The sequence below is a fragment of the Mus caroli genome, unplaced genomic scaffold, assembly GCF_978045245.1.
Source record: "Mus caroli unplaced genomic scaffold, Mus_caroli_1 scaffold_1, whole genome shotgun sequence".
NCBI lineage: Eukaryota > Metazoa > Chordata > Mammalia > Rodentia > Muridae > Mus > Mus caroli.
Window position 1 is genome coordinate 148,123,059 of NW_028227256.1, and position 20,902 is coordinate 148,143,960.

A 20,902-nucleotide genomic window follows, 5' to 3' on the forward strand; every position below is an offset into this window, starting at 1 on the left:
TCCTTTGAGTTCTTTATGCTTTGGGTTTATTTATTTGTGCCCAAAGTTTGAAATATTAACAGTGTGCCAATACTAGCCATATCATTCCGCTGCTCTCCACAACCACTGACAATGACCCACTGACATGTCCACCATTTCCACCAGTGTGATGTGAACTCCAGAAGCCTGAAACTAAAATCACAATACTTTCCCTTATGCTCTTCTAGAATGTCCCATCTCACTGGTGGTCGGTTTCAGCCCTGTAATTTTGTAGTTTACCATCTCAGGAGTTTTCCTTAAACGCCTCCTGCATCTCTCATCTTTCAGAAACTGTCATCAATCTTCAATGAATTGACTACTGTATCAAATTATCCTCTTCTCTGTAACTAGTGTACAGTACCAAATTTCTACCTGTCTCCTAGAGAAATGCAAATTGGTTCTAACAGATTTTGCATATCAAGTCTTAGCTCACCAACTAAATTTTTCAGGAAGGATGCAAGTTGACTTTAGCCATGTAGTATATATAGCAGTGATTTCACCAAGGATGTCCCATACAAATGATGTCATGTACTTTCAAGTCCAAGTGTACCCTAGGCTCTGCCATCTAGGGTTGAGGAGGTATATTATGATGTCTATTCAGTGATGAAAGTACTGAATTGTCTTTCTTTCTATATATCATCCATGTTGAGTAGTGTGTGACTTTACTTAAAGTGTAAGCCTGCTCACACCTCTCCTCAGTTCAAACTCTTTGAGCCTCCAATTGCTTTTGCAAAGACAAGGAAGTTAGTATTGTGTAAGTGGTTCCTACACTCGCCACTGCTGTATGCCAGCGCCTGTCTTCCTTTCCTCTCCTCCTCGGACCACTGTCTGCATTCAGATCCTGAAGAGAGAGCACGCTCTTCTTAAGGTGTTTGTCCATACCCACACTCTTAGCTGCGTCTTTCTTTTCCACTTGATCCTCAGAATTCTGTCCAAAGGCTTTCTCATTAGATTGTCTGGACCTCTCTATATTCCCTCTTTAATATAGTCATTAAATTTTAAACCATTTGTATGATGAGCTCATGAATCTCTCTCCCTCTCCCTTCCCTTCCCCATCCCCCCTCTCTCTATTTCTATCAGTATCCAAGATAAACAATCATTTACCTAGACTACATCTGAAGTCTGTATGCTGAGTTTTCTTTCATACAGAGGTGTAAGTTTAATTCTACCAGATATGGAGCAGACTTAATAAGCAAACAGACATCTGTATCATGTCTATTAGAGAAAGAACTCAAGATAGGGATTCATGAGCTTGCTTAGGGCAGGCTCAAACTTGCTCTGTAGCCACAGTAGGCTAGAATATCAATCCTCCTGCTTTAGGCTTCTGAATAACTGAGTATACTCACTTATACCACCCAGTTTAGCTGTTTCTGATATTTAAGCACATCAGTTACTTAATATGGTTAGAAATCTGTCATCTGCTCAACTGTTTACCTAGTTTCTAATTCTTTAAATATTCACTAAGACATAATTAAATGCCAAGAGGGCACAGTCAGCGTTTTAGACAGAAATAATTTTAATTCATTTGATATCAATTTTGGAAGGCATAAATCAAAACTATCAATTTCTATACTAAAATCTCTATCAGTTGGGTTATTTAATTCTATTAAGAAATGAAGGAAAACATATTTTAACCAAATTTCTGCCAACTGTGCCCTCTAGGAAAGTCTATAACTAAAGAAGAATGAGATGACAGAATTAGCAAGACCTATGAAGCTGCCTGAACCTGGCTCAGTATCTTATACTCACTCTGAGGTTCCCATGGGCAGTGTTCACAGGCTGGTCATCCTTTAGCCATGTAATGGATGGGTTTGGAATGCCATTGGCTATGCACTGCAAGGTAACCGGCTTGTATCTCACCACAGTCTTCTCAGGAAGGTCTGAGGACTTGATTGTTGGAGGAACTGGATGCAAAGAAGGATGGGAGAGAATGAAAACCACAGCCAATGATGTCACAGAAGCCAAAGCATGTGTGAGGTGCCCACACTTATATGGGCAGCACAAAAGAACTCTGGGTTAGATAAAGAAAACTCTAGGCATAAAGTTGGGTTATGTGTGTTGGATGGATCTGGAAGGAGGTTGAGGAAGAAATGGATGTGTGTGATCAAGTTATATAATATGCTTGTATAAAATTCTCAAAGAATTAATAAAATTAAAATATGTAAAGGGACCTGAAACTTTAAAATTTTAAAAATAATAATTTAACATTAATATTAAATAATTAGATAAATAACTTAAATATTGATTTAAGTATTTAAAATATTAATTTAGACAGAAATAATTTATTTCAGAAATAATGAGACAACTTTATCTTACATTTAAATTATAAATTTTGGCCATTTTAGATAACACTCATTCTTAATTCTGAGTCTTAATTATTCAAATAACCAAAATGTCCCTATGGTTGCTGATACCTCACATGTACATTTGACTCATATCTATTGGCTTCTTTTCTCAACTGATAATTAATATCCATTTCTCTGAAGTGCCCTCATTAAACTAGCTTCACATTTGTCTAGGAAGGCTGACTGAACCTGAGTCATCAAATGATTGAAGCATCAAATGATTGAAGCTCTTTAGCTCTCTCTACAGAATCTGGAATTGAGACTGGGGACTAGATTTGTTTGTGTTTAATTGTGGGACATAGAAAAACAAAATTTAAAAGAGAGTCTACAGAGACAGAAGGAAGAATGTAGTTGACATTCACATTCCTCTCCTGTGCATCCAAATGGCTCTTCAGTTTCTGGTTCCAGTCCCTTCCTTCTCAAGTTCTGCTGGCAAGAGGGACACATAATGCCCTGGCAGAGGTTTGTTCTTGTCATTAGATTCATGGTCATAACCAGTATGGGCCAGTTCTGTGAATGTACTTATGTTCCTGGAGCCTGCAACTGTACCCTAAGCCTTGCTTCTGGAAAACACTGTTTATAATCATTCCTGCTTGGGTCAAATCTTTAAAGCTTGACATAACCCCATTTACTGGGAAGTTACTGCCTTCCTCTTTTCTCCCATTCTCTCTCCCTCACCACCCTTTGACACCCCATTCAATACACTTGCTAACACTTAACCTTTGTCTAACCAAATTCACATGATACTTGGGATGAATCTCTGCACCAGGAAGAGAATCTGCCATATTTAATGACAGCTGCCCTTTTCGCATTACTTTACACAACTCAAGATTTCTCCAGATGACTCTAACTCCCATCTGAATTAGATGATGAATAGAGCCCAGGGTAGTTTCAAATGTACTGCACCCATCTCTTCTTTAGCATACCATGAACGGTCACTTCAAACTCCTTCCTCTGGTCCCCTGCAATGTTTGTTGCCACACACTGGTAAAGGCCTGTGTCTGACACCTGAGCCTGAGCAATAACGAGTTTGCGTCCATTTAGTAAGATCTTGAATCCATCTCTTTCATCAATTAACTGACCACCTTTTAGCCACCTATGAAAAAAGGCAAAAAGTAATTTATATGCATATTGCATATAAGCATTTTTCTAGAAGTTGTGTGCATGCTATATTTACTACCTGCTATTCATTCACCTAATCTCCTAATTGACTGCTATAAAATAAATACGGAGAGAAGAAATCAAAAGGAAATGGTCTCTCGGAGAGACTGGCAGAGAGTTGGAACTTAAGAAACCTATAATAAGTTCATTATCCTTCAGTCAGGTTAGGTTGCAAAAAGGAACAAATGAGACTGTGCACTGTAATATTTAATTAATATTAATCAATGAGATGCAAATGAGCTTCCAATGTTTGTAAATCAAATACTGAAATCATAGAGTTTTATACTTTGGGTGGTTATCATTTTATAATTGATTAACCACAGTCATCCAAATATTCTTTTGCATGCTTCATACCACTTTAGAATAGTAAATTGTATGCTTTGAGAACGTTAAAGGAGACAGGCAATCAGAAAAAGAATCTAAGAATGCTTTGAGCTCTTCCATTTCCCATATGTTTCTATTATTGTTTTTATTTGGTAGTCTGTTACACATGTCCGTGCCTCAGGGCGATCTGATGTTCCTAGTGCTTAATACTCTATGCCTTCTGACTAAAAATAGAATTTCTGAGGTAATATATAGAACTTTCTCCAAGTTCTCATATGTCATTTTGGAGTACCAAGAACCAGCTGCTTTATATAGAGACTACATCTTCTCAAAGAGGAAGAGGATTTTGAACTGATACTTCTCAATGTCAAAAATCGTTCCAGACAACTCCAAACACTTATATTAAAAAGTGAGAGAGGTATTTAGAAGACATACCAAAATGCTTACATGATAGTTGGTGCGGGAGAGCCTGAGACCTGACAGTCTAGCTCCAGTAAGTTATTTGCCAACACAATGAAGTAAGATGTTTCCTCTCCTCCTTCCACAGTCGGTGGCACTAAAAAGAAAGACAGATCAAAACAAAAAGACAGACTGTAACAAGCAAAGAAATGTCTATATCAAATGACTCGAAGTAGTCGCTTAGAAAGTTGATATCATTCACAGGAGTTTAATACTCAAGGGGTTTGAAGATATATGCCTTTTACAATAAGCACTTGCCAGGATAAATGTACTTCTGTCACTGGGAAATGTTCTCTGTCACACACTACAGTGCCATAGATGCTATGCTAATGTAAAGCTTATCCTTGTTTCATACTGTTTATTTTCATAATAACATCCACATAAGAACCTTCAGCTTCAATTATAGACTCTCAAGATTGCAAGGTAATTTGTCCCGGTCCAAAAACTCTTTTCTGCAGTTGGACACAGTGGATATGACAAAAGTGCACCTTGTCACTCACTGCAACCCGTGGTGGACAGAGTTAAGAGAGTGCCCTGGCAAGAGCAAAGCACAGTCATTAAAATCAGTGATGAGCTGCATGGATTTCAGATCAGGGGACTCTACTGAGAACCCAACCACTTGAACGAACTTGAAAAGTCCACTATACCTGAACTCAGATTGCATTATTAGTACATAATCCAACATGTGTTTAGTAATCCAGCACTGTGAGTCTGAGGGTCCAGGCCCTGGTATCCGTACTTACCCAAGACATCAACTTCATACTTGATTTCCCGTTCTCCTGCCACACTGGTAGCTACACATATGTACTGTCCCCGATCAACTTCTAGGGCACTCAAGATTTCGAGCTTCTTCCCACCGGCTTCGATGTGGATGTTGTCACTGGCTTTCACAGGCACGCCATCTTTTAACCAAGTGAGAATGGGAGGAGGGTTGCCAGCAGCTTTGCACTCCAGGATCAATGACTGACCAATAATGACTTGCTTATTTGAAGGAGTGGTCAAGTCACCTTCGATTATTGGAGGAACTGAGAGGGAAAAATAGTAATATTTCAGATAGTCCTTCTCCCAGTCATAAAAGAACAGTAAATAAAAAAGAAACTTTTTCTCATACACTTTGACCACTGGAACTTCCTACGTGCCTGTTTCCCTCTAAGCTGGTAAGGGAAGAATTTCTTGGTTCAGCCGATCTACAACTCTTCTATTTATTCTGGAATGCTATGGATCACTGGGCTAACAAAAGACAAAGCACAGAGAGTGATCTTACTCCTAACAATCACTTTTCCTTATTGCTGAAAACCAAATGGTTAAGATGCTACAAGTTTCAAATGAAAGGGTTGGAGGTTAAAGGAATAAACTAAGTTTTGCTAACCTTAGCTTCTATAAATATTTTTCTGTATTATAACAAAATCTTCCAATTCTTATCTCTATACTGTGAAAAAAAAACTCACACCAAGGCTTCACTAGTGAAGCAGTTAGATGACAAAATATTAGAAAGCCTGGTCTACAGAGTGAGTTGGGCTACACAGACAAACCCTATCTCATAAAACCAAAAAAAAAAAAAAAAGAAAGAAAAGAAAAAGAAAAGAAAAGAAAAAAAATAAAGCACTCAAAGATATCTATATATCCTTACCATAGATGTCAACACGGAATGATTTCTCAGCTGTTCCAGCAACGTTGGCTGCATGACATGTGTATGTTGCTGAGTCAGAGACCTGTGCTCTCTGAATGTGGAGAAGTTGTCCTTTGTCAATATAAAGTGCTTGTGAGCTGGATGTGACTACCTGGCCATCCTTATACCAAGTAATGGCAGGCACTGGGAGCCCCCGTGTCTCACATTCCAGTTTAACTACGCTGTTGAGCAATGCTGATATTTCTGTGGTAACGTTGCCTCCTTTAATACTAGGTGGAACTAAAAAAGATTAAAAACAAATGTAAGTTTAACATCTGAATCACGATAGTAAATGCTATGGTTGCCTACATTTTTAGTTTAATGAAAATGTGTATTAATGACAGTAAATCTGTGGTCATCTAGAGTTGATTATCTAGATCTCAAAGTCCAAACTGTCTGTACCACTTTCCTTTCTGGCTCCAGATTTCAGAACAACAGCAAAGTCACAGATATTTCAGTCACTTGTGAGCTAGATCATATTAGAGTAGCCAGGCAAGTTAGTAACAAAAACAAAGCAACACAAACCAAAGTCTTTAAATTAAAGTTCAAAAATCATATCAAAAGAGTAAAAAGGAAAAACAAACAAACCTGACACTATTACTGATGCTATTTTATGCTTGCAAACAGGAGCCTAACATGGCTGTCCTCTGAGAGACTCTACCAGCAGCTGACTGAGACAGATGCAAATACTTAACAGTCCACCACTGAACTGAGATCAGAGACCCCTGTAGAACAGTTATGGGAAGGATTGAAGGAACTGAAGTGGATGGTAACCCTATAGGAAGAGCGACATTATCCACTAATCTAGACCTCTCAAAGCTCCAAAATACTAAGCCACTAACCAAAGAGCATACATGGGCTTGTAGATGGCCCCTGGCATATATGTAGCAGAGGATCACCTTGTCTGGCCTCAGTGGAAGAGGATGAGCCCAATCATGTAGACACTTGATGCCTCTAGGAAAGGGAATGCTGGGGTGGGGGACAGGAAGTAATTGGGTGAGGGGTTGAGGGAGACCCTTTCAGAGACAAAGGGGAGAGGGGATGGGGTCAAGAACTCTGGGAAGAGGGGCTGGGAAGGGGGCAACATTTGGAATATAAAGAAAATAATTTAATGAATTTAATAAATGTAAAAAATATTTAATAAAAATATTTTTAAAAAATAAATTCTCAGAAAAAAATTATGAGAGCTGAAGAGATATATCCAGAGAAAGTCAGTTGATGATTGTTAGGACTCCAGTGAGAATGAAGGAGGACATGATGACTCTTGGGGCGTTATGCATAGTCGGTTTCAAAGGGCTACTTATTTTGTTGACTATTCTTGCCTTTGACACAATGACAGATATTACTATTGCTAAGCTGTCCTGGCTTATCTGGGGAGTCAATGCAAAGTTTGGCCAAGTGAAGGATTAGTCACTAAAAACAATCTGTGTAGAACAAATATTGACAAAAATCCTCCTCAGGAATTCCAAGCAACACTATCTGAACTGGAATTTGCTAAGATTTGTCACAACTGCTGATGGTTAAAAAAATAAAATAAAATAAAATGGAAGCAAGAAAAGAATTAGTGACTTGTCCAGAGCTTAGATGTGTGGAGTTTAAACATCTGTGCACTGTGACTGTATCATTTCTTAACAAGTCCTTCGTGCAGAATGGCTGTGTGTTAATGAGTCCCTGGTGGCAATGGTGTGTTTTATTTGTTGTTAGTGACATGGACACCAGTAATCCTGTGACCATCCCAAGAGGCAGAACTGAATAACCAGGCATACAGCAGCTGCCTGCCTTGGCATAGGTGATGTTTCATTTGTTAAGTTCAGGGAAGAGACTAAATGTCCTTTTCTTTCTCGATGAAAAGAGGTACGTTTAAATATTGTTACCAAGTGCTGAAGAGCTTTAGAAATTCATTTTGTTTTAAATGGTGTTTTTCATTCATTTCAATTTAAAATTACAATGCAAGACACTAAATATGCAATATTAGTATTGTAGTGGTTATTTGATTCTTTCAAACTCAAGGAGTGTAAGGCTACTTAATACATTTCTTGGGCTGTCAAAAGTTCACATTAGAACCGAGATCTTTATTCACCCACATTTTTATTTTATCTTCTGAATCCAAACAACTATTCTACCAATGTTTGATATAGATGCAAGAGTCCATATCCCAGACATACCTATTTATTCTTGATACAGAATCTTCCATATAGTTTTTAACTAGAATTGATTAATTGCCCATTTGTAATGGAATGCCAAAAAGCAAATATCAAAAGAGTACAATCAAGTGTTATAAATTCTTTCTTGGAAATGAATGTATTCAGTAACAGTCATGTTAAGCCCTTCCGGTTGGCGCCAGCACCAGGTCACCTTGGGCGCATAGTCGGCGGACTCCCCCAAGGTCCTGAGAGGACTCTCCACACGATCTTAGGACCACCGGTGAGTGGAGCACAACTTCTGCTCCATTCCAATCACAGGGGACCAGCATTAGTGAAGCAGAAAACCCCCAGATAAGACCAGGGTCACAAGCCCCTTCTGGTCGGTGCCGGCACCGGGTCACCTGGGCAAGGAGATGGAGGACACCCCTAAGGTGCCTAGAAGACAGCTTGTGAGGCAGACCCCATTTTGGGCTCCAGATATCTGGGCACCTTCCCTGCTAGAGGACAGGTATCCTCCCCACCCAAGAGGGCTTTGCCGGAACACCTTGGGAAGCCATCTTGGTTCCCAGATCCCTCTGAGACTAGTCTGTGCAGGTGAGAGTGTGGACTACAGAAGCTAACAGCTTCTGGACAGGCCCTGTTTCAGGCCTTCATCTTCTGCCAGAAGGCAGGTCCAAATGCCAGATATCTGTGTGCACCTTCCCTGCAAGAGGAGAGCTTGCCTGCAGAGAGTGCTCAGACAACTAAAACTCAGGAGAGAGCTAGTCTCCCAGGTCTGCTGATAGACGCTAACAGAATCATGGGAGGAACAAGCTCTAACCAGAGACAGCTATAACAACTAACTCCAGAGATTACCAGATGGCAAAAGGCAAATGTAAGAATCTTACTAACACAAATCAAGACCACTCACCATCATCAGAATGCAGCACTCCCACCTCACTCAGTCCTGGGCACCTCAACACACATGAAAAGCTAGACCTAGATTTAAAAGCATATCTCATGATGACGGTAAAGGACATCAAGAAGGACTTTAATAACTCACTTAAAGAAATACAGGAGAACACTGCTAAAGAGTTATACGTCTTTAAAGAAAAACAGGAAAACATAACCAAACAGGTAGAAGTCCTTAAAGAAAAACAGGAAAGCACATCCAATGAGAATGAACACAACCATACTAGACCTAAAAAGGGAAGTATACACAATAAAGAAAACCCAAAGAGAGGCAACTCTGGAGATAGAAAACCTAGGAAAGAAATCTAGGACCGTAGATACCAGCATTAGCAACAGAATACAAGAGATGGAAGAGAGAATCTCAGGTGCAGAAGATTACATAGAGAGCATCAGCACAACAATCAAAGAAAATGCAAAATGCAAAAAGATCCTGACTCAAAACATCCAGGAAATCCAGGACACAATGAGAAGACCAAACCTACGGATAGTAGGAGTAGATGAGAATGAAGATTTTCAACTTAAAGGGCTAGCAAATATCTTCAACAAAAGTATAGAAGAAAACTTCCCAAACCTAAAGAAAAAGATGCCCATGAACATACAAGAAGCCTACAGAACTCCAAATAGACTGGACCAGAAAAGAAATTCCTCCCAACACATAATAATCAGAACAACAAATACACTAAATAAAGATAGAATATTAAAAGCAGTAAGGGGAAAGGTCAAGTAACATATAAAGGCAGGCCTATCAGAATTACACAAGACTTTTCACCAGAGACTATGAAAGCCAGAAGATCCTGGACAGACGTTATACAGACACTAAGAGAACAGAAATGCCAGCCGAGGCTACTATACCCAGCCAAACTTTCAATTACCATAGACGTAGAAACCAAAGTATTCCATGACAAAACCAAATTAACACATGATCTTTCCACGAATCCAGCCCTTCAAAGGAAAATAACAGAAAAAAAAAATACAAGGACAGAAACCACACCCTAGAAAAAGCAAGAAGGTAATCCCTCAACAAACCTAAAAGAAGACAGCCACAAGAACAGAATGCCAACTCTAACAACAAAAATAATACGAAGCAACAATTACTTTTCCTGAATATCTCTTAATATCAATGGCTTCAATTCTCCAATAAAAAGACATAGACTAACAGACTGGCTACACAAACAAGACCCAACATTTTGCTGCTTACAGGAAACCCATCTCAGGGAAAAAGACAGACACTAGCTCAGAATGAAAGGCTTGAAAACAATTTTCCAAGCAAATGGTCTGAAGAAACAAGCTGGAGTAGCCATTCTAATATTGAATAAAATCGACTTCCAACCCAAAGTTATCAAAAGACAAGGAGGGACACTTCATACTCATCAAAGGTAAAATCCTTCAAGAGGAACTCTCTATTCTGAATATCTATGCTCCAAATGCAAAGGCAGCTACATTCATTAAAGAAATTTTAGTAAAGCTCAAAGCACACATTGCACCTCACACAATAATAGTGGGAGACTTCAACACACCACTTTCATCAATGGACAGTTTGTGGAAACAGAAACTAAACAGGTACACAATGAAACTAACAGAAGATATGAAACAAATGGATTTAACAGATATCTATAGAACATTTTATCCTAAAACAAAACGATATACCTTCTTCTCAGCACCTCATGGTACCTTCTCCAAAATTGACCATATAATTGGTCACAAAACAGGCCTCAACAGATACAAAAATATTGAAATTGTCCCATGCATCCTATCAGATCACCATGAACTAAGGCTGATCTTCAATATAACAACATAAATAATAGAAAGCCAACATTCACGTGGAAACTGAACAACACTCTTCTCAATGATACCTTGGTCAAGGAAGTAATAAAGAAAGAACTTAAAGACTTTTTAGAGTTTAATGAAAATGAAGCCACAGCATACCCAAACTTATGGGACACAATGAATACATTTGTAAGAGGAAAACTCATACTCAGGGGCGAAATCAACCAAGTGGAAACAAGAACTATTCCAAGAATCAACCAATCGAGGAGCTGGTTCTTTGAGAAAATCAACAAGATAGATAAACCCTTAACCAGACTCCCTAGAGGGCACAGGGACAGCATCCTAATTAACAAAATCAGAAATGAAAAGGGAGACATAACAACAGATCCTGAAGAAATCCAAAACACCATCAGATCCTACTACAAAAGGCTATACTCAACAAAACTGGAAAACCTGGATGAAATGGACAAATTTCTAGACAGATACCAGGTACCAAAGTTAAATCAGGTCCGGTTAATGATCTAAACAGTCCTATATCCCCTAAAGAAATAGAAGCAGTCATTAATGGTCTCCCAACCAAAAAAAGCCCAGGACCAGATGGGTTTAGTGCAGAGTTCTATCAGACCTTCAAAGAAGATCAAATTTCAGGCCTTCACAAACTATTCCACAAAATAGAAGCAGAAGGTACTCTAACCAATTCATTCTATGAAGCCACATTTACTCTGATACCTAAACCACAGAAAGACCCAACAAAGATAGAGAACTTCAGACCAATTTCCCTTATGAATATTGATGCAACAATACTCAATAAAATTCTTGCTAACCGAGTTCAAGAACACATCAAAACAATCATCCATCCTGACCAAGTAGGTTTCATTCCAGGGATGCAGGGATGGTTTAATATATGGAAATCCATCAACGATATCCAGTATATAAACAAACTCAAAGACAAAAACCACATGATCATCTCGTTAGATGTGGAGAAAGCATTTGACAAAATCCAACACCCATTCATGATAAAAGTCTTGGAAAATCAGGAATTCAAGGCCCATACCTAAACATGATAAAAGCAATCTACAGCAAACCAGCAGCCAACATCAAAGTAAATAGTGAGAAGCTGGAGCAATCCCACTAAAATCAGGGACTAGACAAGGCTGCCCACTTTCTCTCTACCTAGTCAACATTGTACTTGAAGTCCTAGCCAAAGCAATTCGAAAACAAAAGAAGATCAAGGGGATACAAATTGGAAAGGAAGAAGTTAAAATATCACTTTTTTGCAGATGATATGATAGTATATATAAGTTACCCTAAAAATTCCACCAGAGAACTCCTAAACCTGATAAACACCTTCAGTGAATTAGCTGGATATAAAATTAACTCAATCAAGTCAATGGCCTTTCTCTACACAAAGGATAAACAGGCTGAGAAAGAAATTAAGGAAACAACACCCTTCTCAATAGTTAAAAATAATATAAAATACAGTGACTCTAACTAAGGAAGTGAAAGATCTCTATGATAAGAACTTCAAGTCTCTGAAGAAAGAAATTAAAGAAGATCTCAGAAGATGGAGACATGGATTGGCAGGATCAATATAGTAAAAATGTCTATCTTGCCAAAAGCAATCTACAGATTCAATGCAATCCCCATCAAAATTCCAACTCAATTCTTCAAGGAATTAGAATGGGCAATCTGCAAATTCATCTGGTATAACAAAAAAATCTAGGATAACAAAAACTCTTCTCAGTTAAAAAAGAACCTCTGATGGAATCACCATGCCTGACCTAAAGCTGTACAACAGAGCAATTGTGATAAAAACTGCATGGTACTGGTATAGCGACAGACAAGTAGACAAATGGAATAGAATTGAAGACCCAGAAATGAACCCACACACCTATGGTCACTTGATCTTTGACAAGGGAGCTAAAACCATCCAGTGGAAAAAAGACAGCATTTTCAACAAATGGTGCTGGCACAACTGGCAGTTATTATGTAGAAGAATGCAAATTGATCCATTCCTATCTCCTTGTACCAAGGTCATATCTAAGTGGGTCAAGGAACTCCACATAAAACCAGAGACAGAGAAACTTATAGAGGAGAAAGTGGGGAAAAGCCTCGAAGATATGGGCACAGGGGGAAAATTCCTGAATAGAATAGCAATGGTTTGTGCTGTAAGATCGAGAATCCACAAATGGGACCTCATAAAATTGCAAAGTTTCTGTAAGGCAAAAGACATCATCAAGAAGACAAAAAGGCCACCAACAGATTGGGAAAGGATCTTTACCTATCCTAAATCAGATAGGGGACTAATATCCAATATATAAAAAGAACTCAAGAAGGTGTACTACAGAAAATCAAATAACCCCATTAAAGAAGTGGGGCTCAGAGCTAAACAAAGAATTCTTACTTGAGGAATACCGAATGGCTGAGAAGCACCTGAAAAATTTTCAGCATCCTTAATCATCAGGGAAATGTAAATAAAACCACCCTGAGATTCCACCTCACACCAGTCAGAATGGCTAAGATCAAAAATTCAGGTCACCGTAATAATAAACTTCCTTTAAGTGTTGTTTTCTGTTTGTGCACACGGAGACAGTTTTGAGTCATTTAGAATTCCTATGCTTAGCCATGGTAACTGGTGCAACCAACTCTGAGCTTTTCTGTTTAATTGGTCTGATGATTGGCGGTCCTGTCAAAACAATTGACACTTCTAAATTTCCCCAATATGGAATTATATTAAATAAAAATTTTTCTTAAAAGAAAAAAAAATTCAGGTCACAGCAGATGCTGGCAAGGATGTGGAGAAAGAGGCACAATCCTCCATTGTTGGTGGGATTGCAAGCTTGTACAATCACTCTGGAAATAGTCTGGTGGTTCTTCAGAAAATTGGACATAGTACTACTGGAGGATCCCGCAATACCTCTCCTGGGCATATACCCAGAAGATGTTCCAACCGGTAAGAAGGACATATGCTCCACTATGTTCATACCAACCATATTTATAATAGCCAGAAACTGAAAAGAACACAAATGCCCCTCAACAGAGGAATGGATACAGAAAATGTGGTACATTTACACAATGGAGTACTACTCAGCTAACAAAAATAATGAATTTATGAAATTCCTAGGCAAATGGATGGACCTGGAGGGCATCATCCTGAGTGAGGTAACCCAATCACAAAAGAACTCACATGATATGTACTCACTGATAAGTGGATATTATCCCAGAAACTTAGAGTACCCAAGATATAAGATATAATTTGCAGAACACATGAAACTCAAGAAGAATGATGACCAAAGTGTGGACACTTTGCCCCCTCTTAGAATTGGGAATAAAACACCCATGGTAGGAGTTACAGAGACAAAGTTTGGAGCTGAGACAAAAGGATGGACCATCTAGAGACTGCCATATCCAGGGATCCATCCCATAATCAGCCTCCAAACTCTGAAACCATTGCACACACTAGCAAGAGTTTGCTGAAAGGACCCTGATATAGCTGTCTCTTGTGAGACTATGACGGGCCCTGGCAAGCACAGAAGTGGATGCTCACAATCAGCTATTGGATGGATCACAGGGCTCCAAATGGAGGAGCTAGAGAAAGTACCCAAGGAGCTAAACGGATCTGCAACCCTATAGGTGGAACAACAATATGAACTAACCGGTACCCCCCCAGAGCTCGTGTTTCTAGCTGCATATGTATCAGAAGATGGCCTAGTCATCCATCAGTGGAAAGAGATTGGTCGTGCAAACTTTATCTGCCTCAGTACAGGGGAACGCCAGGGCCAAGAAGTGGCATTGGGTGGGTAGTGAAGTGGCGGGGGGGGTATGGGGGACCCTTGGGATAGCACTGGAAATGTAAATGAAGAAAATTCCTAATAAAAAAAGCCATGTTAAGAAAGTAACTTCAGTATTGAGCAGAACCTGTGAATTGTATGAGAATCACATCTTCAAAGATGCATCAGATAAAATCTCATTACCAGTCATCAATAATATATCAACATTTGCCATCAATTTGGATGATAGAAAAAAAACCAGCCCTCTTGAATAATTTTGTTTCCTTCTCCCAAGTGCTATACTGAGATTTTGTCTGCCTTGAACTTCTGAAGGTCTGTGTATGTTGTCAAAACTGCTGTGAGTTCATATGTGCAACTGTTCTATTCTACATATAAAACATTGTCTCTGGAAGGTATTCACCACCTCTGGTATTTACAATCCTCCCTCCTCTCTTCATGGAAGGTTTCTGAGTCTTGTGTGAAAGAGTATGATATATACATCTCATTTAGTCTTGAGCAATCCACAGTCTTTATTCTCCATATGCTAACCTATTGAAGGTCTTTGTATTAATTGTCATCTATTATAAGTAGAGTTAATCTAAAGATGGTTAAGAGATCTATGGATACAGCATGTTTTAATACCACATCCATTTAGCAGAATAGTAATAGATATGATTGTAGAGTTCCATCCCATGGAAGAAGCCTCAGATCCAAACAGAACCAGAAAGTGGTTGGTTACTGCCATGTTTGTGACACTGTTACACAGTGAGCATAGTTTGTCAGGCTAGTTGTTACTGTAGCTGGCAGGACTCACAACTGGTGACATTGATAATTTCTTTTTGCCCTTCTAGAATCATGCATAGCACCTTCGATCATCATAGTCAGTAGGGATGTGGCTTCCAAGTTAGTATCAGATTGATTCCTTCATGTTCTATGAATCAAATCTGAGGTGTCTTCAGGAACAGGGTCTTATCATCAGATTTTGAAGAGTAATCAAGATCGTTAGCAATAGCCTATAACGTTGGAGGTTCTATGGCAAACCGCTGGCCAACAACGCAAAAAAAGTAACCCATCTTGGAAGTGGGATTTTTATTTGCTAGTATGTGATATTTAGTTGGATGTTGTCTCTTCATTATAGGGTAACTTCATTTAAACCCTCTTTATACATCTATATTCATACCTTAGCAAGCTCCTGTAGTAGTGCATTTCCATACAGATTTTTCAAATTACTATGTCCCCACCCTTTTTGCTTATTTAGATACAAGGCTCACACTCAGTTCTATTGTTGCCCATCCTCACGTGAAGATATGAGCATGTAAGTAAGGAAAACAAATAAGTCAATTTTAGGCTGAAAAATTCTCTCAATTTAAAATCTACATACACATTATTCTCAGTTACTTAAGTATAGTACTTGTGGGTATTTTTTTTTATTCGTGATATTTACATTTTCACAAATGAAGTAAAGTAACCTTAAGGCTACCCACTTGAAGGCACAGGGCAGCTTGCTAGAAAAGAAAGGATATTGTTTCCTGACTTACAATACTCAGAACGTCTCAATACCGCATTGCCTTTCAATTAGAGAATCCCAGAAGCTCTCTCTTGTGGGTGCCTGAGGGCATCACACAGTATGAACATGAGGATTCAAAGAGAATAAACCCAAGTCTCACAGAAATAGAAGTCTTATTGAAGCTCCACACTGTATTCATGATAGATGCTGGCAACAATACAGCACCTTGGGGGAGACACTCTGTGTTGTTTCAGTGGCTCGTTTTAGTAGGAAGGCAATGATGGTAATAACATTTTTGTTTAACTTGGCATCTATACAGCTAATCTTCCAGTGATGGTACTTTTATAGAGGACATGTCTTTTCATGACAGATTTCCCCAACAGGCTTCCATTTTTACACATAAATGATTTAAAAATCTGCTTTGAATATAATTTCTTTGATGCAAAAGAGATACTAAAACTTGAAAGAGACACCTAAATTTTCAAATACAGTTTTTCAAATACAGTTAATTAAGTACAAATCAAGGCAGATTTGAGCTAGGTGTTGAGGCACACATCAGCCATCTCAACCCTTAGTAATCAGAGGTATGAGTTTTAGGTAAAGGAAGGCTAAAAGTGAGCCCCAGAAAGAAACAAAGGAAAAAAGAGAAAAAGAAAGGAAAGTGCTAGAGCTTATATATAGATATAGATATAGATATAGATATAGATATAGATATAGATATAGATATAGATATAGATATAGATATATAGATGATAGATAGATAGATAGATAGATAGATAGATAGATAGATAGATAGATAGATAGAGATAGATATCTTTAAGGCAATGGTATTGCTAGACAATGATAAGAAGCATATATTGACCCCTTACTGTAAGTCAAACAAACTTGCCTAATACATCTAGTATTTTATTCTCATAGAAAGAATATTACTAATTCCATTAAGAAAAGGGAAATTTAGAGAAGTGAGGAAATTCATATGAAGTCACTACACTAGTGAGTGGCAGAGTTGGGTTAAAAACACAAGTGTTTCTGTTTTTAACAATGACATTCTTATTAATTACTGAAACTGCTATTCAATAAAAACATAACTTAAGCCATATATGTAATTTTAAATTCTCTAGAGGCCACATTAAAAGTATAAAATGAAAACAGGTAAATAAACTTTAACAATACATTTTACTTAGTCCAATATATCTCAAATACAAGTTTAGCATAAATCATGAAATTATTAACTAGATATCTCACACAAGGTTTTTGTACCATCATTGATATTGAGTGAACATTTTATCTTTATAGCATCTCTCAGGCTTCAGTAACTTCTCATTCGTCACATATGACTGGGTGCCATAGTTTAGTATCAGACCCTTTAGTCATTTGGGCAGTATGTCTTTAGATCTGCTCTATATTAGCCAGCAAAATAGAGACATGCAAAATAGAAGTCTTATTATGAAATTTAGAATCCTTAGCAATAAATATCTAAGAAGCAAAACCTTATAACTAAGCGAATATCAGAAGGTGATATGAAAAAAAATGAGTTAGTATAACATGAAAGAGGGTAGGTGACCACTTTGGACTGAAAGGACCCTGTATCAAGGCAGCACTGAAGTATGAGGCTCTTTCTTCAAGTGCTATACACTCTATGGAAGGGTGACGGTAGTGTAGGGAGTGGAAACATTCCAAGATCCACTAGCACAAAGTTCTGTTCTTTTCTACTGTGTAAGCTTGTGTATGTGGCATGCCATTCACTACTTCATGGTTCCATTCATAAAAATGACTTTGCTCATCACCCTAATCAGTAGTTGAAATTTTTAGTGAAAAGAGGACTTATATTATTTGGTTTTCTGAATGAGAATGGCCCGGCTAGGCTCACATATTTGAATATGGTCCCCAGTTCAGGGAACTGTTTGGGAAGGATTAGGAGGCGTGGCCTTGTTAGAGGAGGTGTTTCACTGAGAGTGGGATGTGAAGTTCAAAAGCCCATGCTATTCCCAGGTTGCTCTCTCTGCTTCAGGGCCCTCACTGCCTGCTTACAGCCAAGTTCCCTGCTGTGATGGTTAAGGATTCTGACCCTCTGGAGCTATAATCCTCAAATCAAATTTTTTCTTTTCTAAGTTGCCTTGATCGCAGTGTTTTGTCATGGCAATAGAAATGTAACTAAGACACATTATTTAGGATAATCAATGAGAATAATAGAACAATACATGGCATTAAAAATATTATCACATGGTCAGGACAAAAGCCAAGGCTGGATGAAAATATAACAACTGAACTGTGGATGTAATAGTTGCTTCAGTGTGATTTGTACATTTACACACTCACTTTTTAAAAGTATTTTTAACACTTAAAGGACACAAGTATTTGATTTATGCTTAAACCAACTAATTAGGGAAAGGTTTACCATATTAAAATTACTAAATAATTTGAATAAATCCACAGCTAAGGATAAACTGCATTTTAAAACTGAATGCATTGTGAAAGCTTACAACATAAAGGTAGACAGACTCCTTCTCTTTACTTGTATAACATTCCTAAGCATTTATTATAGAGAAAAAGGACAATGAACAGTAGAATAAACATCAGTCTTCAAGTTATAATTGAAGTTTTTGTAATGGTATCAGCATGAGAAAAGTCACACTCACCATAGACAGTGAGTTTTATATCCTTGGCTTGCTTGCCTGCTGCATTGGACACAGTACATTGGTAGCGTCCCTTGTCACTTCTCCGTGCATTTCTCAGATGTAAATTCTGTCCTCTGTCTGAGAGTTCAATGTTAGGATCTCCCAAAAATAAAGGCCTAAAAAAAATATTTTCATAGGTCCATTTTTAGTTTCCCATCCTTGGATCCTCCAAAAAGTCCTAAACCACATTTGGAGATTTTTTTTTTAAAGAATGAACATTTCATAATATGTTACTTGACTTTATAAAACATTGGCATTTTATTAATTATTAGTTATAAAGGTAACACAGAACTTAAATATGCTCAGGTGTTAGTATTGAAAAATCATTCTTGATGTACTGTCACTAATGGGAGGCTTCGCTCTGACTTCTCGTCACAATCGGTTTTGGCTTTATCCATCTGTTTTCACTCAACAATTTTTATTCCTAAATATATCCCTGAAGAAATCTAAGCTTTAATGTAAATAACACTGTGCTAGTCTCCAGCGTTCCTTGGTGCTCTGTCTGGTAGCTGGGGGTTACTTGAAGTGGAATATTCCAGTCTTACTTATGTGTTATCTATCTATCTCATAAGGTCTGGCATTGGCCAGTTTTCGCTCATCTACCCCTGCAACATTGCAGAGACTATCAGCAAATGTGCTACTGCTGGACCTGCATGTTCACTTCAGTCTTATAGAATGGAGGTGTGGCTCCAGCACAGCAGGGGAACTTTACAATTTTAAAACATTACAACAACTTGTCCCTCAGGTCAGTGCTTCATACTCTCTCCAGAACTGTATTCTGACTTCCCAGATCCAGACAACACTTGGTATTTTCAAACCTTTGGTTTTCAAAAATGACTCAGGAGAAACAAAACTATATTCTATTTATATTCATCAGTGAGTTGAGGAGAAGAATCTTTTAGTGCTTATTGTGTGATTATATTTCAAATTGCCCATTTATAGTCCCAATTCATTTTTTCCTATGGTGTCTGCCTTACTGATTTCTTGGAAGTGTAAATGAATTCCTATATTTTATTCACAGCCAATGTAGACTCTCTGTTACTGAGTCCTTAGATTCCTTCTTAGAAATTATAGCACAACCTGTAGATATACTCTTCATAACCTCTGAGCCATTATAGGCCACTGTAGTCGTTACAGTGTGGGCAACGCCCTTCCTTGAGGCTTGCAATGTAAGAAGTGCAATTCCTGTCTGTGCTTCCTACTTCATTCAGACGGACTCTATGTACATTACATTCTTGCAAGCACATTTTGCTTCTCAATAGCTCAATCCCATGTAAAGGCATAACTACCTCTTCATTGGAATCAGATTTTATGATAATATATGTGCAGAGGATTTTGGTGCGCAATAATTATAATCTATTTCTAAAATAAATTCCCCAAATTTATAAAGCGCTTTGTTATTTGAAAATTGGAGCATATTACTGAAAGATTGTTTATTAAGAGGCTACTTTTAAAAAGCAACATTGTTACTCTTTCATTAAATAATGTATATTTTAAGGTGATGAGTAAGAAGGTAGGTGCTACACATTGACACATCTGTATCCTATAAATTACACCCTTGAACAAATACAGACAAGATACTCACTTGCCATCCTTGAACCAGTGAATAGCCGGGAAGGGGATGCCTCTGACAGGACACTGCAGGGTGAGGTTGTGGTTAAGAACAACTGAGACTTCACTCGGGGAGCTGGCACCTAGGATGCTGGGTGGAACTTGAACAGAGACATTTTATCATAATATATATGGTTTAAAACAAATATTTGGGGAAGAAGCAGGCAGTTATTGCTTATCAAAGTATTTCAACAAGAGTCTAATGTCAGAAACAAAACATCTCATGAGAATTCTCTTTCACATCACACTGTGCACCCAAATGTTAACTTCGAATCCAGGAATATTTCTATGGAATTTTGTTAGCAGGACAGTTACCTACAAACATATTGATAGAACAGAAGTCATTTTGAGGCATAGTAAGTCATGTGCAAAACTCATGGAATGTAATTGAGCCACAGAGTTCATATGATCCAATGCATTATTGCTACACATTTACAATAATGAATGGCCTGGGCAATATCAATCTCCGTGAATCATACTCTACCTAGCATGTCGTGT

At 38.1% G+C, this 20,902-nt stretch overlaps 1 protein-coding gene across 3 annotated transcripts in view; it reads right to left on the reverse strand.

Moving 5' to 3' along the window:
• The window catches only part of Hmcn1 (hemicentin 1), a 435,732-nt gene that overhangs the window by 155,755 nt on the left and 259,075 nt on the right, over positions 1-20,902 (reverse strand). For all 3 annotated transcript variants that reach the window (XM_029475879.2, XM_021160385.3, XM_029475883.2), the window contains 7 exons: positions 20,379-20,505; positions 18,755-18,909; positions 5,938-6,216; positions 5,051-5,332; positions 4,296-4,404; positions 3,290-3,459; positions 1,768-1,922 (listed from right to left, as the gene is read on the reverse strand). In XM_029475879.2, the coding sequence (XP_029331739.1) occupies positions 1,768-1,922; positions 3,290-3,459; positions 4,296-4,404; positions 5,051-5,332; positions 5,938-6,216; positions 18,755-18,909; positions 20,379-20,505 (1,277 nt within the window). The remainder of the gene's footprint in view (positions 1-1,767; positions 1,923-3,289; positions 3,460-4,295; positions 4,405-5,050; positions 5,333-5,937; positions 6,217-18,754; positions 18,910-20,378; positions 20,506-20,902) is intronic.